Source organism: Lepidochelys kempii, chromosome 7 (assembly GCF_965140285.1).
Source record: "Lepidochelys kempii isolate rLepKem1 chromosome 7, rLepKem1.hap1, whole genome shotgun sequence".
Taxonomy (NCBI): Eukaryota; Metazoa; Chordata; order Testudines; family Cheloniidae; genus Lepidochelys; species Lepidochelys kempii.
Genome location: NC_136386.1, coordinates 30,458,770 through 30,484,568, shown reverse-complemented (window position 1 = coordinate 30,484,568; position 25,799 = coordinate 30,458,770). Strand labels below are relative to the sequence as shown.

The 25,799-nt window shown below is 47.5% G+C and overlaps 1 protein-coding gene across 7 annotated transcripts in view; it reads left to right on the top strand.

Moving 5' to 3' along the window:
• Nucleotides 1–25,799, top strand: part of PC (pyruvate carboxylase) — a 236,585-nt gene that overhangs the window by 88,140 nt on the left and 122,646 nt on the right. For all 7 annotated transcript variants that reach the window (XM_073351710.2, XM_073351709.2, XM_073351708.2 and 4 more), the window contains 6 exons: nt 20,627–20,762; nt 21,243–21,427; nt 22,777–22,942; nt 23,432–23,577; nt 24,629–24,746; nt 25,153–25,304. In XM_073351710.2, the coding sequence (XP_073207811.1) occupies nt 20,627–20,762; nt 21,243–21,427; nt 22,777–22,942; nt 23,432–23,577; nt 24,629–24,746; nt 25,153–25,304 (903 nt within the window). The remainder of the gene's footprint in view (nt 1–20,626; nt 20,763–21,242; nt 21,428–22,776; nt 22,943–23,431; nt 23,578–24,628; nt 24,747–25,152; nt 25,305–25,799) is intronic.

Sequence of the window (25,799 nt, the reverse complement as noted above, 5' to 3'; positions counted from 1 at the left end):
TGCACCTAAACAGAGGTTGGCAGTGGTGGTGATTTTGGGCATGGACTGGACTCAATGGCAACATGGAAAGAAGAGTCACAGAGCAGGCAATCAGCCAGCGGGGACCAGGGCCCCCTTTTGTCAGGTGTTGCACAGACATGCGGTGAGAGAGAGTAGAAAGCTCATGATCTAACTAGACAAAAGAGGGGAGGGGAAACATAGGCATAGAGAGTGGGGAAGGATTATGCCCAAGACCAGTGGCAGAGCCAGGGGTAGACCCAGGCCTCCTAAATCACAGCACAGTGCTCTATTTAGTGCACCATGCATCGCTCTGAATGACTTTCCCTTGCGGTGGAATTTAATTTTGCTTCTTGCTTGTGTGTGGAGGTTAACACTCCATACCCAATTACCCTGCAGTCTGTTTCCCCATAATGTCCTTCACGGGAAATGTCAGTGCCTTTCAGCCAGCTGCTAGCGAGCTAAAGGGAGCTTTTGATCTGATAATTGTATAGCAACCCAGCATTTGGCTCAAAGTTCTGTTTACCTGCCTTTTATTTGTGTTCCTTTGCTCAGCTCAATGCTGCTGTTCTGCTCAGTTTTCAATTATCTCCATCCCTCTAAAGTTGTGTCCATGCTAGGGAAAAAAGGTGCAGAATTTCACCAGGTGGCAAAATCCTAATGAGAAAAACACAGGCCAATCAAACGTTTTCTGTCAAAATGATTTTTGATGGAAAATTGGGTTTTTGACCAACGAAAATTTCAGCTGTTTGTCAAAACCCACAATGCCCCCAAAATGAAATATTTGAATTTGGAAATGCTACCGCAGTGCCTCATGGGAGTTGTAGTTTAAATGCCTCATGACCCATTCTCCTCTATGGGCTGGATTGCCCAGCCAGGCTACATCTCTTATGAGACACCACCTCCCTACTCCAAGAGGGTAGATCATGGTAGATTGTGGGAGATGTAGTTCAACCAGTGAGCCTGGCTAACAGAAGAATGGGAGCATGAGACATCCAAACTGCAACTCCCATGAGGCACCGTGGCAGCTCAGCAAGAGGGGAGACCATCATGGTAAATGTAGTCTGGCCAAGGATCCCATCCTGTATTGAATGGGTGCGTGAGGCACCCAAACAACAATTCCCATGAGGCACAAAACATCAAATCATTTAGCTTTGTTCAAAAATATCAAGGTTTTACATGTTGGTTTTTCCCATTTGAAACTTCTGGAAAATTATTGATATTTTGACATTTGTTTAGATTCAGAACAAAATTCCAAAATTTCAAAATTTCCATGAAAGGAAAAAATCAGTTTTTCAGATAGTTCTGGTTAATGTGATCAGTGCTATGGATGGGCTAGGAATTGTGCACATGCGGTCATTTTGGTAGCCACATTTCCACCTTCCATGATGACTCACTCATTTAATCTCATCCACCCATTAATTTTTGCCTCCTATGTCTGTAGCTAGGCGTTTCTTTGTAACATCTACAAAGCAGTCTGGGTTGTAGCATAAGCCAGTAGTTACAGTGTGTTCTGAATCTAGTGGCCATAACGCTAAATTGGAAATCAGGTTGTCTGTGTTCTATCCCAGGTTTCCCTGTGATCTTGGGCAAGTCCCTACCTCGCTGCCTGGCTCAGTTTCCCCTCTCACCCTTTGTCTGTTTAAATAATTAGCTCTTTGAGACAGAGACTGTCATTCACCCTATGTTTGTACAGTGCGTAACACAACCAGACCCTGACTTGGTTGTATTGTAGGCGTTGTTGCAATTAGGGATGTTAAATGTTAACCAGTTAACCGATAAGCATCAGTCTTACTGGTAATGTATTCAGCAAAAGGTAAGGGGGCCAAGGCTGGGGCCACAGCTGCAGGTGGGTGTGGGGCTGGCAGCTGGGACCCCGTGTAAAACATTGCGGTGCTGCAGCACCCCCAACACTCCTAGTTCCCGCGCCTATGTTGTGAACTTGTAAAAGTTTACTTTTTTAAAACACTATTTACATCCCTAGCTGCAATATAAATGTGAACGAATAATAATCCTGCACTCTTAGTATGGGATGTGTGCTTGTGGTTTAAAATAACATCAGCTATTGCGAGAGTTGGCAACACTTCTTCTGGGCAAAAAGAAGCCCATAAATTGACCACCAACCAGTTCTGGGCTGGAGGCAGGAATGGCTGGGGGGATATTCTCTGGCTTGTGGTATGTGGGAGGTCAGACTAGATCGGGGTTCTCAAACTGGGGGTTGGGACCCCTCAGGGTGTCACAAGGTTATTACATGAGGGGGTCGCAAGCTGTCAGCCTCCACCCCAAAACCCGCTTTGCATCCAGCATTTATAATGGTGTTAAATATATAAAAAAGTGTTTTTAATTCATAAGGGGGGGTCACAGTCAGTGGCTTGCTATTTGAAAGGGGTCACCAGTACAAAAGTTTGAGAACCACTGGACTAGATGGTCACAATGGTATGTGGGCTCCTAACTGATTTAGGTGCTTTTGAAAATATTACCCCATGTTTACATGGGAATAGCTCTAACTGTTTTTTCCAGCAGAAACTGGCTGAATCCACACATTGTCTAGTTCTAGTTTATCTCATACTATGCAGTGAAATAATCAAGCTGCTCTGGAAGCAATTTAAGGACAAGCAAAGAAAAGTTTAAATTTTTGGAAGCAACTTAGCTCCATTCAAAGCTGAGGTCTAACAAGGATGCAGAAGGAATGGGATGGAGAATATTACCAAGACTGTTATAATGCCGTTATAGAAATCAGGGGTGTGGCCTAATCTGGTTACTGAACAAGCTACTAGTCATCTCCAAAAAGATCTTGCAGAACTAGAGAGGGTACAAAGAAGGGCAGCAGGAATGATCAAGGGCCTGGCAAGGCTTTATGAAGAGAGATTGAAAAAATAGCTATTGTTTATCCCAATTTAAAAAAGAACACAATGGATCTTTTGGTTCATTGGCAATTTTAGAGGAAAAAAAGTATTCCTGTTTGGAACAAAAATGAACATTTTCAGCACATGGAAAATTTGAAAAAAAATTGCGTTGATCGAATAAAACATTTAATTTCAGTTTTGGATAATTTTAAAACTTTTTTTATTTAAAAAAAAACAAAAACTTAAAGGAAGTTTTGAAACAAAATGTCAGATCAGCCTGAACAATCAAAACGTTTAAAACATGGAGATAAAAGGTTTTGATTTATTAACATTTTTGGAGTGGTTTTTTTGTTGTTGAAATGAAAAATTTGGCAAGGTCAAGGCAAAGTTGCAAATCAATTCAGTGTCGCAGAATCTGCATTTATTGCTGAAAAAAATTCAGTGCAAAAAATTTTGCTCAGCTCTGATCAGGCGCTTCTGTTTTTCCTGTCTTGCCACACAGGGATAAAGGGGCGTTCCATGATGTTAAAAAGTGTCAAGCTCAACACTAACCCACAGCTATAAATTTTCACTCACAGCCTGTGGAACTCCCTTCCACAGGAAGTGTTATGGCCAAGAATTTAGTAAGATTGGCCTTTCTGTGGAGAACAAGAAATCCAGAGTTGGAATAGCTGAGGCTAACACAACTGCTGGCTAGGAGATTAAATCTCCAGCTTCAGGGCTTGAGGTGATTTCTTATCATTAGGAACCAGAGCGATATCTAATGTGGGGTCAGGTTGTCTCCATCTGCTTCCAGATTTCTTGCCAGTCACTGACAGAGATGGGATACTGGACTAGAGGGACCTCAGGTCTGATCCAGCCTAGCAATGCCTCCCTTCTAGTCTGGACAGGAGTGTCAGAGAGTTCAGAGCCATAAGGGCCCATTAGATCATCCAGTCTGACCTCCTATATAGCGCAGGCCCCTGAATTTCACCCAGTTAGCCCTAGACATCTGTAAAAGGGAAGGCTGACTCTTTAAGGGCCAGCAGGCTTTCTTCAGTTAGTCATGCCCTGCTACATCTATGCTGGGTGTGGGACTGAAAAAGAGACAAGGCCAGCAGTTAGAGGGTGGCTGAGGAGGAAAGCAGCTGGGCTGAGCTGTAGCTAGAGGGGCTCCAGGGAGGCAGTTGCCGAAGAGGAACAGGGTACTGAAGAGAGAAGTCTAGGAGGGGGACATGAGGTTCAAGCCCAGAGGGGGCAGAAGATGCTTCAGAAGTGTTTGGTTTTGTCTGAGTTCTCCTCAGGGACCCCTGGGGCAGCCCTGGGACCTGTGACGCTGAAGAGAAGAGTGCGAGTCCAATGAGTTTTGTGTGGAAAGAGTTTGCGACTGGCCCAGATGGAACCAGGCCAGGGGCCTTGGAAGAGACCAGCTGGGAGTAGCCAGCTTAGGGCCTGACCAGTTACAGCTGGATTTGGTTATCCCAGAAGGGGTGGACTTATATTAGTAGCGTGGCTGGAGGGCCGAGTCATATCTACAGCAGCAAATCACTGCTGCAGCAGGAATAGGCCAAAGGCTGACTAAAGGGACACTGAGGCAGACCTGCTGTAATGCTAGATCGTATTGTGAGGGGCGCTCCAGGATGGTGGGTGGGCCTCACATGGGAGCCCAATGACTTCAGTTAAACCAAAGCATTTCAGTCCTCAGGAGACGAAGCTGTTGGCAGGCCCCTGCAATGGCCGGGAATCGCTGCGGGGAGCAATGTTTGGTAACTTGATAATAGGCTCTTCCACGTCCCAGACAATGGTCTGGCAAGATCCAATGGCTGGAAGTTGTCACCAGCATAGGAGAAAGAAAAGGAGTACTTGTGGCACCTTAGAGACTAACAAATTTATTTGAGCATAAGCTTTCTTGAGCTACAGCTCACTTCATCGGATGCATTCAGTGGAAAATACAATGGGAACATAGGAGACATATTCAGACTGGAAATAAGGAGCACATTTTAACCAGTGAGGGTAAGTAACCTTGGGAACAGCTTCCCAAGGGCTGGGGTGGATTCTCATCGCTGACCATTTTAAAATCAAGGTTGGATGTTTTTCCGCTCAGGTTCAACCAGGAATTGTTTCAGGGCTGATCTATAGTCTGTGTCAGACGGCAGATCGGACTGGAGGGCCACAGCATTAGACTGTCTGAATCTGTGTTCTGTCCGAACATTATCAGCCAGCAGCACCGTGAGCTCAGCTTAGGTACATGCTGGGTTGGACGCATTTGGGCTTTGGTGGGGGGGCAGTGTGTAGACGGACAGTCATCTCTGGGAAAGCTCAGCATGCAGGGTTCTTTACTAGTGGAGAAAGGCATAACAAGGATCAGCGGCCTGGTTCTGTGCAGCAAGGGGGTGATGGGGGATAATGGCCTGTGCTCTAATTAGATTGGTGCAGCTGAGCAGACTGGCTTGGCTGTGCAGTATGGCAGCCCCCCAGGATTGTCCTGGAGTCTCCAGGAATTAAAGACTAACCTTCAATTAAAGATTATGTCACGTGATGAAACCTCCAGGAATGCACCCAACTTAAATTGGCAACCCTAGTATGAGACCATCTCCCTGGGGCTGCAGGTGACTTGGAAGAACAGCTGTTCAGAGATTCCTCCTCCTCCCTGCTCTGCCTTCGCTTCATTAGCTCACTGGAAAAATGGCATATTGCAACCCATGTGGCAGTGTGAGTTGCTGCCTGGGCTGATGTCTGTGCCAGCTCGCCCTGCTGGGAGCGCATGGTACTCCTGCCCTGATGGGAAGGGAGTGGAGTCTAGTGGTTAGAGCAGGGGGGTGCTGGGAGTCAGGACTCCTGGGTTCTATTCCCAGCTCAGGGAGGGCAGTGTGTGGTCTGGTGGTTACAGTAGGGGAGGGCTGGGAGTCAGAACTCCTGGTTTCTATCTCTGGCTCTGGGAAGGGAGTGGTGTCTAGTGATTGGAGATGGAAGTTAGGACTCCTGGGTTCTATTCCCATGTCTGGGAGGGGAGTGGTGTTGAGTGGTTAGAGCAGAGGGGCCAGGACATCTGGGTTCTAGTCCCAGCTCAGATGCTGACTTTGTGTCAGTCACTCACTGTTTTTCCCTTTCCTTATCTGCGCCATGGGGATCCCTGTTCTTTAGGTAAGCCCCTTCATTTTCAGTTTAAACCGATTTTTACCAAAAATTCCCGGGTTTTACAAAAGTATTCATTTTTTCCCTTATTTAACCCTACTTATGTATCATTCAAATATATAAAAAATAACTTGTTTTATTAGGAAAATACAATACATTGCATGAGATCTATGTATTACAATAATACATGAGTCTGTGTATATGCAAAGCTGCCTGTTGAAGTAAGTTTATGTATAAGTCTAGAAGATACATACAATAAACAAATGTAAAGTTATTCAAATGGTTATTCAAATGTAAAGCTTTATTTGGGGATTAGAGATCTATTGTTTTCTTAAACTCCGAGGTGGCATTGTGTTTTGAGTTCTGTTTTGGTTCTGCAGCAAACCACACTGATGAACAGAATTCAAAGTATTAAATCTATTGAATACTTTTTTCCTGTCTTTCCGTCCACCAAAATAAAGCCCGATATTTACCCAGAAAAATTATTAATAGTTTTTTGCACTTATTTTTTACCTGTTTTGTTGTTGTGGTAATAAATACTGATAAATTCCCAGGAAAAAATAAATAAAATAAAAACTGAAAACGAAGGGCCCTATCCTTAGGGTACAGTTTCCAAAGAGACCTGAGGGAGTTTCACATCCAATTCCTGTTGACTGTCAGTGGGAGTTAGGCCCTTATTTCCTTGGTCCCTTTTGAAAACTGCCTCCCTCCCCCACCCCCCCCAGCAATGAAATCGATACCTCCCGGGCAGGGATCATACATTTTTATACAGCTCCTAGTGCAATGGGAGCCTGATCTGAATTGAGGCCCTGGATCATTAGTGCAATTCAGAGAATATTTCAATGGGACAGCTTTCCATCAAAAATTGCAGTTTTGTTGAAAGGTCTGACAAGATCCAATGGCTGGAAGTTGAAGCTAGACAAATTCAGACGGGAAGTAAAGCGCAAATTTGTACCTGTGAGGGGAATTAACCAGTGGAACAACTTCCCAAGGGCTGTGGTGGATTCTCCATCGTTGGCAATTTTAAAATTGAGATGGGATGTTTTCCTCACAGATCTGCTCTGGTTCAACTGGAATTAATTCAGGGACATCCTATGGCCTGTGTTATACAGGAGGTCAGTGGAGATTATCACAGCTGAATACATCCCTGGGTTTAACCCCAGGGAGGGAGACGAGCTATTGAAGCTAACAGACAACGTTAGCACAAGGACAAATGGGAACAAACTGGCCAGGAATGAACTGAGGCTGGCAATGAGAAGGTTTCCAACTAAAGCTGGGCAAATAAGTGATGTTTTTGGTTAACTGGCAGCTCTGAAAAATAAAATTTAAAAAAAAGTCAGTTCAGATCAAAATGAATCTGAAAACCTCAGCTATTGATAAAGTCCATTTTGGGTTGGACAAAAACATGCTTAGCTCTGCCAAGGGATCGGGGCTGAATGCAGTGAGACTTAACAACCTCCATCCGTCTGGGGTTTGAAAAGATTGAGAGGTGATTTGTTTATAGTGTCTAAGGACCTTCTGGGGGAGAAAATCCCAGATTCTAACGGGCTCTTTAACTTAGTGGAGAAAGGCAGAGCAAGACCCTGTGGCTGAAAGTTAAGCCAGACACATTCAGATTAGAAACAAGGCTCCAATTTTTAACAGCATTGATAATTAACCATTCGAACAAATGCCCAAGGGAGGTGATGGAGTCGCCTTCTCTCGATGTCATCAAATCCAGACTGGATGGATGCCTTTTTGGAAGATGTTTTAGGCCTTATCTACACTGCCACTTTACAGTGCTGAAACTTTCTCACTCAGGGGTATGAAAAAACACACCGCTGAGCAATGCAAGTTTCAGCGCTGTAAAGTGGCAGTGTAGACAGCTCCTCGTGGAGGTGGGTTTTTTACAGCGCTGATGCCGCGACTACACAGCCACGTTAAAGCGTGAAACACAAGTGATTGGGAAAATACAGGGGGAACTAGGTGGAATTCCTTTTTCTCTGTGCTATACAGGAGGTCAGACTAGGTGATCTAACTGTCACTTCTGGCCTTAAGCTCTATGAATTTATTAATAAATAGATCCCAGCTTTGGTGAATAATTGCTAAATATTACAATGCTCTTACTTACCACCCCAAAATTGTCTATCTGTTGTCTGAATCTCTGTCCTGTTGATTTCCTGTGTATACTTTGTGGCTTATCTGACTTCATTTTTCCAGTGTCTCTGGTTTGCACACAAAAATAAGTGATATGTCTACTATACAACAGACCTATGGGGCAAACTTTGATCCCCACAGTAGAATCTCAGCTTGCATCATTCTATTTCACATCTACCCCCATGTGTTAAGTTAATACATAGGTAAAGGAGGCTACTGTTCAACTGGCCATGCTGATGTTGTTTGGAAATGTTGTTCTGTATTCTGTGGCCAAGTAGGGCAAAGGCTATTGCTGAGCTCTTCCCCTTTCACAAAATCAGTGACCATCACAATTTTTCCCATGGAAAATTTGTTTTTGGTCAAAAAACAACCTTTCCCCCGCCAAAATGAAAATAATTACCAATCTTAGCATTTTTCCATTTCTCAGGAAAATTTCCCCGCCATTTTTTCCACCTCCACAGTGAAAGTTTATTGCCACTTTATGTTTAACAAATATGCAGGGGTTTTGGGAGAAAACATGGGATTCTGTAATAAAAACCATATTTGGGGAAGATTTATCGAAAGACAGGAAATGAGTCTGTTTCAAACCGGAAACAGCTTTAAAATATGTCACAAAGCATGTTCCCCTTTTTCAACTACTTCTGCATAGAAGCAGGAGATTGTAAAGTCCTAATAGAACATGGAAGGTTATTAGGCTGCATGATGTTTGTTTTGTGTTTTTGCTTATCTTGCTATTATTTGCATTACAGTATCATCTAGAGCCCCCTACTGAGATTGGGGCCCCATTGTGCCGGGTGCTGCACAGACTCCCAATAACACAAAGTGTTCATAATTCGGGAATCAGCCTTCAAAAACTCATGAGATGGGGTTGAAAATCGTGAGATTCTCACATAACAAAGGGAAGGTTCTTTTGATTTGCCTTCTGGCTTTTGAACCTTTTGGGTTAATGGTTTCCAGCTTTTTTCTAGAACTCCAAGGGCTAGAAAATTGGTTGTTTTTTGTTTTGTTTTTTACGTGTAAGCTGCAATTCTCCCAGAAGCATTAACTTTGGGAGCTGAAACTTTAAAACAAACTCTCTATATTTTAATACTTATAATAGCATCCCAAGTGTTTGCAACACCCTGTGATGTTTCCCACTGCAGTAGCATTCTGTATTCGGCACTGGTGTGACTGCTGCTGGAATCCTGTGTCCAGTTCTGGTGTCCACAATTCAAGAAGGATGTTGATGATCTGGAGAGGGGTCAAAAAAGAGCCATGAGAATGATTAAAGGGTTAGAAAACATGCATGAGAGACTCCAGAAGTTCAGTCTGTTCATTTGAACAAAGAAAAGGTTAAGGGTGACTTAAGTCTATAAGTACCTACAGGGAACAAAATTTTGATAATGGGCTCATCAATCTAGCAGCTAAAAGTCTAGCAAGAGTCAAAGGGTGAAAGTTGAAGTTAGACAAATTCAGACTACAAATAAGGCACACATTTTTAACAAGGAGGGTAATTAACCACAGGAATAATTTAACAAGGGCTGTGGTAGAATCTCTGTCACTGGGAATTTTTAAATCAAGATGGGATGTTTTTCTAAAAGATCTGCTCTCGTTCAAACTCTAAGTTCAGGGAAGTCCTATGGCTTGTGTTATACAAGCGGTCAGAACAGATGGTCATAGAATCTGACAGACTCTGTGAATGTGTAGTCCTAGCCTTCCCACAGTGATCACCAAGACTTGCAACCAAGTATGAAAGCTACAAACCACCTTGGAATTTACCACAGTTTTAGTTACTTAAAAGTCTACTAATGCCATCAGTAGAGATGATATTTTCACCTTTCTCGGTTGGGAACTGGATGCATAAATTTTTAAGGCCAGAAGGGTCCATTAGATCCTCTACTCTAACCTCCTGTATAGTGCAGGCCAGAGAATGTCACCCATTTACCTCTGCGTTGAGCTCACTAACTCATGCCAGACTAAAGCATCTTCCAGAAAGGCTTCCAGTCTGGGTGTGAAGTCAGATGGAGAATCCACCACTGCCCTTGGGAATTTGTTCCAATGGTTAATCTCCTACGGCATTAAACATGTGTGCCTTATTTCTAATGTGAATGTGTCTAGCTTTAACTTTCAGCCATTGGTTCTTCTTGGTCTACCTCTCTCCGCTAGATTAAAGAGCCCTTTAAGACCCAGGATTTTCTTCCCACGAAGGTCCTTGTACACTGCAATCAAGTCACCTCTTGATCTTTTGGAGAAGTTAACCAGCTGGCGCGCCTTCAGCCTCTCACTGGAAGGCATTGTTTTCCAGGCCCCAAATCGTTTCTGTGGGTAGGGATGGGGCATCCTCATCCCACCTTGCTGGCTCAGCTGGAGCCAGACGTCTGGCTGAATCTGTACAACCCTACTTTGCTTTGCATTCGGCGCAGAACGGCTAGCAAACAGTAATGAGATTTCTCATTGCAATCCAGAGCTGTGCTTCTGAATAGACCCCCACTGTGTGCCATAAAACTGCCACTTAGGCATGTGCAATTGGGCATTCGACGATAAAAGCTTGGCAGCCTCTTCCCTCTCCCCCGCAAAGCCATATTTTTGGAAACCAACAGCAGCGCATTAGCCAGACCCAGCTGATAGAAGCTGGATCCATACTGCTCTGCTTGCCCATGCGTAGCTGGTCTGAGAAGGAATGAGCAAAGCAGGGGATGCATAAATATCCATGGAAGGCAACTCTTGGTCATGCAGGGAGCTGCCTGCCTGCTGACGGGCACCCAGTGGCTGAGGGGTGTGTGGGGGGGTGTTCTGAAGCTTGCAGGATGGGTCACCTGTCTTAGCACCTCCCTGGTGCTGTTGCACTGGCTCTGCTAACATTTGCCGATTGTTTTATAGATCCTCATTTCTCTGGTGAACTGTCTCAATTCGGGAGCTATAGGGAAATCGCAGCCACTTTGAATGGTCCCTGTTTGCTCATCAGTAAAGGTGACTCTGGTGTTTCAGGGATGGAGAGGAATTAGCTACCACTTGTCCATTATCTGGGCTGGGGTCTCTGGTTGAAGGCCCCAAAATGACTGGCATTAAGAAATGGATCATTGCAGAGCCCCTGTGTACAGTTTTCTCCTCTCGGCATCAGTGATATTGACAGCTGCTGCTATGGCTCCACGGGACACATATGTGGCTACCTGGAATGGAAAGGTAGTGCTCATCCAATGGACAATAATGGCGCCGAATCCATCCATTGAGGCGTGAGCTTTTTCGTACTGTCCTTATACCCTTCTGTCATCATGGAAGTGTTTAGTGGCCCTGACTGACAACAGCCGCTGCACAGATCCCAGCCAAGATCGGGGGGGCCCATGTTGTGCTGGGCACTGCATAGACCCCGACTGAGATAGAGCCCTTCATTGTGCCAGGCACTGCTCGGACACACAGTGAGAGGCAGCCCCTGCCCCGAAGAGCTCACATTCTAAATAGACAAAGGGTTGGAGGGGAAACAGATGCCCAGAGAGGGGAAGGTCCATGGATGCCCAGGGTCGGTGGCAGAGCTGGGAATAGAACCCCAGTGTACTGATGGCCAGTGTAGTGCCCTGCCCACTAGTCCTGCTCTGAAGAGCTTACAGTCGACACATGCATGGTAAAAAAGAGTGAAAGGGGAAACTGCTGAGCCTCTGAGGTGAGGGATGAATGGCTGATGCCATTTGGGAGCAGGGATTCCAGGCTTTCAAATGGGCTAAATGACTGGTTTATGCCCCTAGTGGTGGCTGATGTAATCACAGAAGAGTTGCAGCATGGGAGAAGCAAGATGGCAGGTGGAAGGACATGATTTGAGGGTGAGATTATCCAAACAGGAAGGACTGGAAAGGAATTCATCGCTCACTGTATTCTCAGCAGTGGGGCCAGGATGAATTTCAATCCCTGGTGCCCACATTTTTCTAAGCTCCGATGAGGTTAAAAGTAGAGGGTGTCAAATAACAGATTTTTTTTTGTTAGTTAGCGATTCCAAAAATCGAGAAAATCGTGTTGAGTCGAACTGAGCACAACATTATCTGCAATTTTTGGCGAATTGAAAAGTTGAAAAAAAAATCATTTTGGGTTGAACAAAATGTTTTGTTTCCAGCTTTAAAAAAAAATGAAAGGGAAATTTCAAAGCAAAAAGTTCTTTCGAATCAAAAGATCAAAACTTCTCATTTTGAACAAGTACAGTTTGGTCTCTGCTGCACACATATGTCTATGCCCGAACACTGTGAAAAGCCTGCCTGAATTGGGCTAATCTCTTGTAATGTGTGTGTTCTTCACCACGTCCCGGGCACAGAAATTTGGGCCCTGTCTCCCATGCCTGAAAGAGCCAAGAGTAGTGATGTTTCACACGCTTTAAAAGGACTTCTGGCAAATTCAGTCTGACGGGTGCAAACCCATTAGAGTCTCATGTCTGGCTCTTTATTGCAGTCACAAGCACATGTAAATAGAAGCCAACTTTCAGGGATCTCGTGAGCCAGGCGCCAGAGTTGGTGAGCCTGCTGAATGGACGACGGAAGCAGGCTGCCTTGGAACAAATTACATGTTGCTTCATGGCTAAATCCCCATTCCTTAAGAGGCTAAGTCAGAGGCAATGAGGTCTGGTGGATAAGGCCACTGGGTTGGAGCCAGGACTCCTGGGTGCTAGTCCCTGCTCTGGGAGAGGAGTGGGGTCTAGTGATTAGAGCAGGGAAGGATTAGGACTGTTCTGAGCTCTGATCTTGGGCAAGTCACCCAGCGTTTGTCTATGTATATTGTAAGCTCTCTGAGGCAGGGACTGCCTCTGGTGTCTGTGCAGCACCTAGCACAGTGGGGGCCCTGATCTCGGTCAGGGGTCTGTGCAGCACCCGGAGCCCCTCATTGTGCTCTGTGCAGTGCCAGGATTAATGGGGAAGAGATGGCCAGCCCTCTGTGGAGATAGAGGTGGTTCGGGACTATTTAGAAAAGCTGGACATGCACAAGTCCGTGGGGCCGGACGAGTTGCATCCGAGAGTGCTGAAGGAATTGGCGGCTGTGATTGCAGAGCCATTGGCCATTATCTTTGAAAACTTGTGGCGAACGGGGGAAGTCCCGGATGACTGGAAAAAGGCTAATGTAGTGCCCATCTTTAAAAAAGGGAAGGAGGAGGATCCTGGGAACTACAGGCCAGTCAGCCTCACCTCAGTCCCTGGAAAAATCATGGAGCAGGTCCTCAAAGAATCAATCCTGAAGCACTTGCATGAGAGGAAAGTGATCAGGAACAGCCAGCATGGATTCACCAAGGGAAGGTCATGCCTGACTAATCTAATCGCCTTTTATGATGAGATTACTGGTTCTGTGGATGAAGGGAAAGCAGTGGATGTATTGTTTCTTGACTTTAGCAAAGCTTTTGACACAGTCTCCCACAGTATTCTTGTCAGCAAGTTAAGGAAGTATGGGCTGGATGAATGCACTATAAGGTGGGTAGAAAGCTGGCTAGATTGTCGGGCTCAATGGGTAGTGATCAATGGCTCCATGTCTAGTTGGCAGCCGGTGTCAAGTGGAGTGCCCCAGGGGTCGGTCCTGGGGCCGGTTTTGTTCAATATCTTCATAAATGATCTGGAGGATGGTGTGGATTGCACTCTCAGCAAATTTGCGGATGATACTAAACTGGGAGGAGTGGTAGATACGCTGGAGGGGAGGGATAGGATACAGAAGGACCTAGACAAATTGGAGGATTGGGCCAAAAGAAATCTGATGAGGTTCAATAAGGATAAGTGCAGGGTCCTGCACTTAGGATGGAAGAATCTAATGCACCGCTACAGTCTAGGGGCCGAATGGCTAGGCAGCAGTTCTGCGGAAAAGGACCTAGGGGTGACAGTGGATGAGAAGCTGGATATGAGTCAGCAGTGTGCCCTTGTTGCCAAGAAGGCCAATGGCATTTTGGGATGTATAAGTAGGGGCATAGCGAGCAGATCGAGGGACGTGATCGTTCCCCTCTATTCGACATTGGTGAGGCCTCATCTGGAGTACTGTGTCCAGTTTTGGGCCCCACACTACAAGAAGGATGTGGATAAATTGGAGAGAGTCTAGCGAAGGGCAACAAAAATGATTAGGGGTCTAGAACACATGAGTTATGAGGAGAGGCTGAGGGAGCTGGGATTGTTTAGTCTGCAGAAGAGAAGAATGAGGGGGGATTTGATAGCTGCTTTCAACTACCTGAAAGGGGGTTCCAAAGAGGATGGCTCTAGACTGTTCTCAATGGTATCAGATGACAGAGGGAGGAGTAATGGTCTCAAGTTGCAGTGGGGGAGGTTTAGATTGGATATTAGGAAAAACTTTTTCACTATGAGGGTGGTGAAACACTGGAATGCGTTACCTAGGGAGGTGGTAGAATCTCCTTCCTTAGAGGTTTTTAAGGTCAGGCTTGACAAAGCCCTGGCTGGGATGATTTAACTGGGAATTGGTCCTGCTTCGAGCAGGGGGTTGGACTAGATGACCTTCTGGGGTCCCTTCCAACCCTGATATTCTATGATTCTATGGGGTTCCCCAGTCTTGGTAAGGGTCCAGCCAGTATCCAACCTAACTGGAAAGTGACTTGGGTGATAAGAAATAGCCAGCATGGATTTGTCAAGAACAAATCATGCCAAACTAGCTTAAGTTCCTTCTTTCATGGGTTTACTGGTCTAGTGCGGGGGAGGAGGGGGAGCAGTAGATGTGGTATGTTTTGATTTTAGTAAGGCTTTTGGCACAGTCCCACATTACAGTCACATAAGCAAACTAGGGAACTGTGGCTAAACACAGTTACTGTGAAGTGGGTGTTCAGCTGGTTGAAAGACCATACTCTCAGAGTAGTTATCAATGGGTCACTGTCAAACTGGGAGGAGATATCTAGTGCGGTCCCTCGGGGATTATTCCTGCGTCTGGTTCTATTCAATGTTCTCATTGGTAACTCAGATACTGGAGTGCAGACTATGCTTATAAAATTTGCAGATGACACCAAGCTGGGAGGGGTTGCATGCACTTTGGAGGACAGGATTAGATTTCAAAACAAATTGGAGAATTGGTCTGAAATCAACAGGATGAAATTCAATAAAGATACCTGCAAAGCCCCTGCACTTAGGAAGGAAAAATGAAATGCTCAGCTACAAAATGGGGAATAACTGGCTAGGCAGCAATACTGCAGCAAAGGATCTGGGGGTGATAGTGGAGCACCAATTGAATATGAGTCAAATATGTGATGTGGTTGTGAAAAAGCCGAATATCGTTCTGGGGTATATTAACAGGAGTGTTGTACGTAAGACGTGGAAGGTAATTGTCCCTTGCTGCTCAACACTGGGGAGGCCTCAGCTGGAGTACTGTGTGCAGTTCTGAGCTCCACACTTCAGGAAAGGTGTGGATAAATTCGAGAGAGTCGAGGGGAGAGCACTAAAAATGAAAAAAGTTTAGAAGACAACCTGATCTATGAGGAAAGGTTACAAACTCTGGGCATATAGTCTTGAGAAAAGAGACTGAGGAGAGACTTGAAAGTCTTCAGATATGTTAAGGGCTGCTATAAAGTGGACTGTGACTTTTCTCCATGTCCACTGAAGGCAGTTGTTCTCCATGTCCACTGAAGGCAGGACAAGAAGTCATGGGCTTAATCGGCAGCAATGGAGATTGAGGTCAGATATTACGAAAAATTTTCTGACTCTAAGGGCAGTTAAGCTCTGGAACAGGCTTCCAAGGGAGTTGTGTAATCCCCATCACTGGCGATTTTTAAGAAAAGCTGGACAAACACCTGCCAGGGAGGGTCGAGGTTTAGCTGGTCCTGCCTCAATGCAGGGGGCTGGATTTGATGGCCTCTCAAGCCCTACACTGCTATGATTCTGTGAGGTCAGTGGCTGAGCTGTAAATAGAACCCAGGCATCCTGACTCCCAGTTCTGAGTTATCCACAACAGTGCCTGTGTTTTGTGGGGCTTTTTAGTTGCAATTCTCTCTTGAAATACCAACCCGACATCCGTTTCTCTTTCTGAAATTCTCTTACGCTGGGTGAGGTTTATAAAAAGTGTTGGATCTGTGCAGAAAAACCAAAGTAGGAAAGCAGATCTAAGGGAGACAGAATTGTACACTGTGTTGCTCCTGGCATGCCTAAAGCCTGGAATGGTGAAAATCTCGTTAAGAGAGGTTGGGAGGCATTTGCAGTCACTTTCTACCTTCCTGACTCCCAAAGAAGCCAGAGGAAACCAGTACTGGGCTTTTTTTTTATCTGTGTTTTGTACTTAATTAGAGGAAAGAGGGTGCTTTTTGCTATTTGGCTCCAGGAGATTAGGCGATTTGCTAACAAATTATTTCCATCACAGTTCGCTCCATGATGAAGCTGTCTCCTGGCCCACTGTGTGGCTTGGTGGAATGCTACTGGATGGGGGAAAGCAGTGACTCTGAAATGGACTGTGGATCATGGTGGTTATAATACTACTGACAACTCTGGTGATATTTCAGAGGTTCTTAGGCCAGAAGGGACTACTGATCAGCTAGTCAGACATTCTGCATAACAGCTCATAGGCCTGGCCCTGAATTAATTCCCATTTGAACTAGAGCAGAGCTTTTAGAAAAACATCACAAGCTGATTTTAAAATGGCCAGTGATGGAGAATCCACCACATCCCCTGGTAAATTGTTCTTATGGTTAATTCTCACTGTGAAAAAAAAAAAAGTGCACCTTATTATTCCATGTCCAAATTTGTCCAGCTTCAAATTCCAGCCACTGGATCTTGTTAGACCTTTGCTAGACTGAAGAGCCCTCTTTTATCAATTATCTCTTCCTCCTGTAGGTACTTATAGACTGTGATCAAGCCAACCCGTAACCTTCCTGGTGTGTTTTCTTAAATCCTGGAGGCATGTGAGCCTGTCAGTTTTTCATTTCCAAACAATTTCTGCCAGTTCAATTTAGGGAGAAAAATTGAAAATGGGACCCCTGAAGGCTAAATAAAAAGAACCGGATATTTATTCTTTTAAAAAATCTCATGCTTTTTAAGACGATCTCATGATTTTGAGGGGCCTGACTCATGACTAGGGCCCTACCAAATTCACGGTCCATTTTGGTCAATTTCACAGTCATACAATTTTTAAAAAAGTAAATTTCATTATTTCAGCAATTTAAATCTGAAATGTCACTGTGTTGTAATTGTAGGGGTCCTGTCCCAAATAGGAGTTGTGGGGGGGGGTCACACGGTTATTGCAGGGGGGGGTTGCATTACTGCTAACCTTACTTCTTACTTGGATTACTGCTAACCTTACTGTGCTGCTGCTGGTGGTGGCTCTGCCTTCAGAGCTGGGCAGCTGGAGAGCAGCGGCTGCTGGCCGGGAGCCCAGCCTTGAAGACAGCCATTGCCAGCAGCAGCGCAGAAGTAAGGATGGCCTGGTATGGTATTATCACCCTTACTTCTGTGCTGCCGCCTGCAGAGCTGGGCCTTCAGTCAGCAGCCACCATTCTTCGGCCGCCCAGCTCTGAAGGCAGCGCAGAAGTAAGGGTGGCAATACCATGACGCCCCTAAAATAACCTGGTAACCCCCCCCCCCCCCACCTCCGCAACTCCATTTTGGTCAGGACCCCTGTCAGGGTTCCTGCCCCACTCTGAACTCTAGGGTACAGATGTGGGGACCCGCATGAAAGACCCCTAAGCTTATTCTTACCAGCTTAGGTTAAAAACTTCCCCAAGGTACAAACTTTGCCTTGGCCTTGAACCGTATGCTGCCACCACCAAGCGTTTTAAACAAAGAACAGGGAAAGAGCCCACTTGGAGATGTCTTCCCCCAAAATATTCCCCAAACCCTACACACACCCTTTCCTGGGGAGGCTTGAGGATAATATCCTAACCAATTGGTTACAAAATCATCAAAGACCCAAACCCCTGGATCTTGGAACAAAGGAAAAATCAGTCAGGTTCTTAAGAGAAGGATTTTATTAAAAAAAAAGAAAGGTAAAAATCATCTCTGTAAAATCAGATGGAAAATACTTTACAGAGTATTCAGATTCAAAACACAGAGGATCCCCCTCTGGGCAAAACCTTAACGTTACAGAAAACAGGAATAAACCTCCCTCTTAACACAGGGAAAATTCACATAAAACAAAGGATAAACTAATCCGCCTTGCCTGGCTTACCTATACTGACTACAATATTGGAGACTTGGATTAGGATGGGTTGGAGAAGGTTGATTTCCGTCTGGCCTCTCTCAGTCCCAAAAGAGAACAACCACGTAAACAAAGAGCACAACAAAAGCTTCCCCTGCCCACCCCCCCAAAGATTTGACAATATCTTGTCCCCTTATTGGTCCTTTGGATCAGGTGCCAGCCAGGTTAGCTGAGCTTCTTAACCCTTGACAGGTAACAGGATGTTGTCTCTGGCCAGGAGGGATTTTATAACACTGTATACAGAAACCCTTCTCTTTATATTTATGGCAGCCCCCAGTTTGAGAAACGCTGGTCTCCCCCAGGAAATCTGTATAGTATAGGGTAAAAGCACACAAGAGATGAGATTTCACCGGGGAGACCAGATTTCACGGTCTGTGCTTTTCATGGCCGTGGATTTGGTAGGGCCCTCCTCATGATTTTTGAATGTCTGGGTTTGCAATGTTGGGACGCCTGCTGGCTGTGAGTTCCGGGCATGATTCGGGGGCTCACACAGTCACTACCTGTGCCTGGTAAAGTTTTCAGTTGGTGCAAAGCTCGGCGGAGGGGGAAAGAACAATGGTGAAGGGGTCAGTTGCACAAAGGGAGCTTGGCCGCTGGGAACCTAGGGTCATTTGAGCAAGGTGCGCTCGAATACAGCCTGAGGCAAGGGCGTACCTCCAGGCACAGGGCACATCAGGTGCATTACAGGACAGGGGCTATACCCTGGAATTCAGGGGCTCCACAAAGGACTCGGTTCTGTAAACCAAATGACCGTGAGCTACTGCCGCAATGCGAGGGCTGCGATCTCACATGATCCTGGGGTGGATCAGCGGGGGGGGGGGGGTCGAGCAGGAGGGGGAAGTGGCATCACCTCTGTATGCATCATCTGTGACTTCAATACTGCTTCCAGCTCTGGGGTGCGCACTTCGAATCATTGCAAAGAAAGAGCCACAAGAACAATCCAAGGGCAGGAAAACCTGCCTCCTAAGGAGAGGCTCATAACAATGCACCACATTGCCCTATGTGTTGCTGCAGAGAAGGGGGGATCAGTGCCTATCCTCTTCCAGGGAGTGGGGACCCTGGGTCACAGAGGGACAGCACCCAGCCAGTTTTCCTAGACAGCCCCCCCAACCTGGAGCCAGCTCGGCGCCGGTGCCCCCTAAAGGGGAAAGGCCCCATGACCTATTTCCCAGTCCACACCCCTCTGAGCCAGCCAGTCCTCTGAGCCTGGGGCTGTATCAGAGATGGCACCCCCAGGGTGGAAAAGACCCCATATTCCATTCCCGACCCTGCATAGCCAGCCAGTCCCCTGCCATGGACCCGGACTGGAGCTGGTGCCCTCTCAAGGAGAAAGGCCCCATATCCCATTCCCCTCCACTCAGTTCTCTCTCACGCACCCAGTCCCTGACAATATTATCCAGGCCAAGCTGCCACTTTGCCTTTGCTGTGTTAGCGTCTCCTTTGTTCCACTTGTCTCATTTCCAAGGACCTGACTGGGGGGAGAAGCCAGCCCAGAGCCTGACGACACCTGAAAGCTAATTTTGGACCCGGGGCACTATTGATTCTCAGCTGTAAAAATAAATCTGCTGCTAAACGCCTGGTGATTTTTTTACCACTTCCCTGTTTAACCGCAAGGCGCTTGCTAGCTGCAGACAGGTTCCTCGGGCTGCTGCACGAACAGCCCTTTACAGCTGTTGAAGTTGAGAACGAAAGGGTCACACGCTTTGTAGGCTGTGCTGGCCGGGTGCATGGCTGCCCTCCATTTCCCCCATGCTCCCTGGGTGCCACCCAACCATCTGCTTCTATTTCAGACACTCGCTGCAACACCTCCCATCTGCCGGGGGTTCTGTGTGCCCCCCCCCATTCTCCCTCCTCCCATACCCCGGGCCATCCTTCACCCAGCGCTACAGGGGTCCCAATCTCAGTCAGGGTCTGCGCAGTACCCAGTACAAGGGAGTCCTTGATCTCTGGGTTTGTGCCGTTGACGGGGTCCCAGACTTGGTCGGGGTTGTGCAGTGCCTGGCACAGTGGAGGCCCTGATTTCAGTTGGGTCCTGTAGACGCTGCTGCAACACAAACAATAATCAAGATGAAATAGCATGAGGGTCACTCTGAATTCAGACTCATTCATCCAAGGGCAGAATTCACATCCATTCGCCTCTAAGGCACTAGTCCCAGGGAGACATCCTCCTCGGCTGCAAATAGCCCTTTTGCCTCTGGTTAGGTGGAGATCTGGCTGCAGGAGGCCCTGGTTGGTCAGGCATCTGGCTGCAGGGAGCTCTTTCTCTGGTATATTCATACCCAATCACTGAAGCAGGGGGTTCTTCTCCCAAACCTTTCCCCGCTGTCCCTGGTGTCTGGGAGCCTTTGCAGAGGGGTGCCTGTTCCCTACACGTGCTGCCCTTTGCATCACCCTGACGTGCCCCCCTGCGTGTGTCTCCCCAGATGCTGCAGCTGTGTTTCGTGAGAGGGGGCCTCGGGTTCCTGCGTGCCAAGCGCCTCTCCCTGATCCATGCCGCCTTCCAGAGCACCCAGCGGGTGGAGTACAAGCCCATCAAGAAAGTCATGGTGGCCAACAGAGGTAAGAGATGCACCCTGCCCCCATTGCTGCCACCCCACCCCAGCAGTGGATCCCAGAAACTCCTCTGTGGCCATGCTGAGGCCCCATCCTGTCCCATGACCATGACCCCCCACGACAGTGGCAGAGGGTGTTCCCTCCCAGAGAACCAAGGCTGGAAGCTCCCCCCTCCCATACTGATTCCAGCAGCCTTGGGTCAGGGAGCTGAGCCCCTCCTGCCCTACACTGAGTTTCCTTAGGGTGGGGTTGGTACGGCCCCCCAGGGCAGTGGGGCAGGGAGCAAACACTCCATTGAGATGCCCTGGGTCAGCTTCCCCCTGGGAATGATCAGCTCAGGCATCGTTGACGTGCCAGTCACACTTGGGCAGCTTCCCACTCGCAGCATGATTGGCTCAGGCTCTCTGCAGACTCAGGCAGCCGGTTACACTCCTTTGCCTCCATGCACAAACCCCTGTGGGTCACTCTTTGGTGTGTGTGTTGCAGGGGAAATTGCCATCCGGGTGTTCCGAGCCTGCACCGAGCTGGGGATCCGGACAGTGGCCGTCTATTCCGAGCAGGACACAGGGCACATGCACAGACAGAAGGCGGATGAGGCTTATCTCATTGGGAAGGGATTGCCCCCAGTCCAGGCGTATTTGCACATTCCTGACATCATCAAAGTAGCCAAGGTATGAGAGGAACGTGAGGGGCAGGGGTTACAATTCATAGAATCATAGAATATCAGGGTTGGAAGGGGCCTCAGGAGGTCATCTAGTCCAACCCCCTGCTCAAAGCAGGACCAATCCCCAATTTTTGCCCCAGATCCCAAATGGCCCCCTCAAGGATTGAACTCACAACCCTGGGTTTAGCAGGCCAGTGCTCAAACCACTGAGCTATCCCTCCCCCCCAAAGCAAAGTGACCGACGAGGATGGGATTCATAATTAATATTATGTGTAATCATGAGCAATTATATTAGGGCTGTCAAATTATTAAAAATTAATTGCAATTAATCGGGAGATTAAAAAGGGTCACAATTAATTGTAGTCTTAATCGCACAGCTACACAATAATAGACTCCTAATTGAAATTTCTTATAAATCTGTTAGGATGTTTTCCTACATTTCCAAATATATTGATTTCAGTTACAACACAGAATACGCAGTGTACGGTGCTCACTTCCTATCATTAGTTTGGATTACAAATATTTGCACTGTAAAAAAGATAAACAAAAGAAACAGACTTCCGTTCACCTCAGACAAGTATTGCAGTGCAATCTCGATGGTGAAAGTGCGACTGACAATGTAGATTTCTTTTACCTATATATGTAATTATTATATAACACAATTGTTATATTGTTGTATGTTGATTAATTACTAATAATATAAACAATGTTAAACTTTAGAGCCTACAAATCCACTCCGTCCTACTTCTGTTCAGCCAGTCACTAAGACAAATAGTTTGTTTACATTTACGGGACTTAATGCTGCCCGCTTCTTATCTACAATGTCACCAGAAAGTGAGAACAGGCGTTCGCATGGCACTGCTGTAATAGAAAGTAAACGCTGTACACTTTGTACTCTGTGTTGTAATTGAAATCAATGTGTTTGAAAATATAGAAAAACATCCAAAAATATTTATAATAAATTGCAGTTGGTATTCTATTATTGTTTAACAGTGCGATTAAGACTGTGATTAATTGTGACTATTTTTTATGTAGCTAATTTGTTTTCCATTAATCGCTTGAGTTAACTGCTATTAATTGACAGCCCTAATTATGATTAATAATTACACATTAGATTGGCTTGAGGGTTGGGCTGGGAGTTCTGTTCCTGAGTCTGGGAAGGGAATGGGGTCTGGTAGATTACAGCGCAGGGAACTGGGTGCCAGGACTCCTGGGTTCTATCCTGCCTCTGACATTCAACTGGCCCCATTCCGTGCCTCAGTTTCCCTAATCTTCTGGGCACTTGAAGGCCTGTGGATTTTAAAGAGCCAATGTGCCATTTTTCTAATGCCTCTCCCACTGTGTCTGTGTCCCTAGGAGAATGAAGTGGATGCTGTGCACCCCGGCTACGGTTTCCTGTCTGAGCGCTCGGACTTCGCCCAGGCTTGCAGTGATGCTGGAATACACTTCATCGGCCCCAGCCCAGAGGTGGTACGCAAGATGGGTGACAAGGTGGAAGCCCGCGCCATCGCCATTGCTTCAGGTAGGGGGTGCTCTCCCCTCGCAGACAGTGCTGGCCCCAGTGTGGTACTAGGGGCTGCTGTGCTGCAGGGCATGGGGTGGGGAGAGCAGTGTGGGGTGCATTTCCATGCAGGCAGGGCTGACCCCTGAGTGGCACTAGGGGGCGCTGTGTTGCTGGAAGTGCTGCATCTTAGATGGCTCTGCCCATGACTCACTGTGTAGGCTGGGGCAAGCCACTCTCATTAAATTTATTACAGTAGTTCCTAGATTGCCCAACTGAGATAGGGACCCCGATCATGTTGGGCACTGTGTAGATCCCACCTGAAAGCAGGGCCCCTGTTGTACCAGGTGCTGTACAGACACACTGTGAGAGGCAGTCCCTGCCCTGAAAAGCTCATGCTCTAATTAGACAAAGGGTGGAAGTGGAAACTGAGGCACTGAGTGGGGATGGGCTTTGCCCAAGGTCAGTGGCGAAGCTGGGAATGACATGCCTGTATCTGCTCTCTCCTAGGGGTCCCTGTGGTGCCGGGCACTGACTCCCCAATATCATCTCTCAGTGAGGCCCATGAGTTCTCCAACAAGTATGGCTTCCCTATCATCTTCAAAGCTGCGTATGGCGGAGGTGGACGGGGCATGAGGGTCGTGCGCAGCTATGAGGTACCATTGATTCCAGAGCAAAGACACACCTGCCCTTAATACCCTTCTGGCTTCCTGGCCTCAGCTTCTGGGGCTGAGAGCATCAGTGGCATCTGCAGCTTCTGCTCCTGTGGCTGGTGCAGTTGCAGCTACTCTGATTGGCTGGCGTGTTGATGGTGCGAGAGCCTTCTCCTATGCGTCCCATGTGCAAACCTCCCAGCCACAGTGCTGGCTTCCTGTGTCCCTATGCCAAACCATCTCCCATGTATCATCTCTCATCTCTGCACCCCCTTGCCAGAGGACAGCTACATCTCTTTAATTTCCCCTCCTGGAGGTCGCTGGGTGGCGAAAACAGATGCGGTATCTTAGCGTGGTTTCAAGACAAACCTTTTATTGGGAATGGAAACTATATACAGAAATATGATCAAAAAAGTCCTGCTACTCTCAGGCTGCAGCCTATGCTAGCCCTGCGCTGGGCTGCTTTGTCTTTGCTCCCAGTCTGAAGCGAGCCCCAGGAAACCCCGAGGCTGCATGAAGAGTGTACAGGAAGTGTGACATCTCTACACTGCCTGGAGGACGCACTCTATAGCACAGCAGAGAGAGAGGTGCCCTAATTTTACCCTTTGCTCCAAAGTGGATGGTAGCAGGGACTGAAGGGACCTTACCTTTATAGTGGCAGCATGGGTGCTGGAGTGGGAGGTAGGATGCCTGGGTTCTATCCCTGGCTCTGGTGTGGAGCTTGGGCAGGTCCCTTTCCTTCTTGGGCAGTTTCCCCTCTCACCCTGTGTCTTTTTAGACTGTGAACTTTTCAGGGCAGGGACTGTCTCTGTGCAACACAAGGGACAATGGGAACCCCAACCTCATAATTTGCCAAAGATCACCAGTAAGTCAGTGGGAAAACTGGGAATAGAACCCAGACTCCCAGCCACTTATACTCCAGCGGCCCAGCCCACCAGACCTGAGTCCTCTCCCAGAGCTGAGAATAGAACCCAGGAGTCCTGAGTCCTAGTCAAATGCTCTGTTCATTAGGCCGCACTACTGAGTCAATCTCTCACCTATCTGCCCCCTACAGGAGCTGGAGGAGAATTACACCCGGGCGTTCTCGGAGGCGCTGGCTGCTTTTGGGAACGGGGCTCTCTTTGTGGAAAAGTTCATTGAGAAGCCAAGACACATTGAGGTCCAGATTCTGGGTGAGCCCTAATATCCCTCTGCCTCCCTGATCCAGCCCAGGGTGAACTGGCTGACTTAGGGGGGCAGGGAATGAGACACAGCTTCTTTCCTCTCTAGGGGGCACCAGCTCTGATCCAGCCCCAGGGCAGGGGGACTGGCTGACTCATAGGGGCAGGGAATGGGACGCAGGGCATTTCCCCTCCACAGGGTGCTGGCTCCAATCCAGCCCCAGGCGGGGGGACTGGCTGGCTCACAGGGGCAGGGAGTGAAACCAGGGCCTTTCCCCTCTAAGGGGCGCTGGCTCTGATCCAGCACCACAGTTGGGGGACACTGGCTGGGTGTTGCCTGCCTGGAGTCTCTTCTACACGTGACCCAGGGTACCCAGTCCCTGGAAGGGAATCAGCATTGACTTTCCCTTCTCTGCAGGGGACAAGTATGGGAATGTGGTGCACCTTTACGAGAGGGACTGCTCCATCCAGAGGCGGCACCAAAAGGTTGTGGAGATTGCCCCGGCGGCTCACCTCGACTCCCAGCTCCGTACCAAACTCACCAATGATGCCGTCAGACTGGCCAAGCAGGTACGAGCCACCCTGGAGATCCTGGGGCTGGGAGAGCAGGGGGTTGCAGGTTGGGATAGAGGGGTATTGGCAGAGCTGTGTGTGTGTGGTGCCCAGTGCTGGGATAGCACAGGGCTGTGGATGGGAACTAGGGGAAGGGTGGTTGTGGCTTAATTGTTTCTTAGGAGCCTTCGAGGTGCTAGAAGCTGGGCATGGGCGACAGAGATGATCCCCTGTTCTGTTCGTTCCCTCTGGGGCACGTGGCATTGGCCACTGTCGGAAGACAGGGTACGGGGCTAGATGGACCTTTGGTCTGACCCAGTACAGCCATTCTTATGTTAACTGTCCGGTATCATCTGTTCCACCACTGATCCTTTTTGAAGTATAAAATTGTTTCCTTTCTATCTCAAAACATTAGCTTTCTTTGGGAGGGGGGTGTAATCCAGTAACTAGGACATTGGGCTGGGAGCCAACACTTCTGGGTTCAGCTCTGGGAGGGGTGTGGGGCATGGGGGT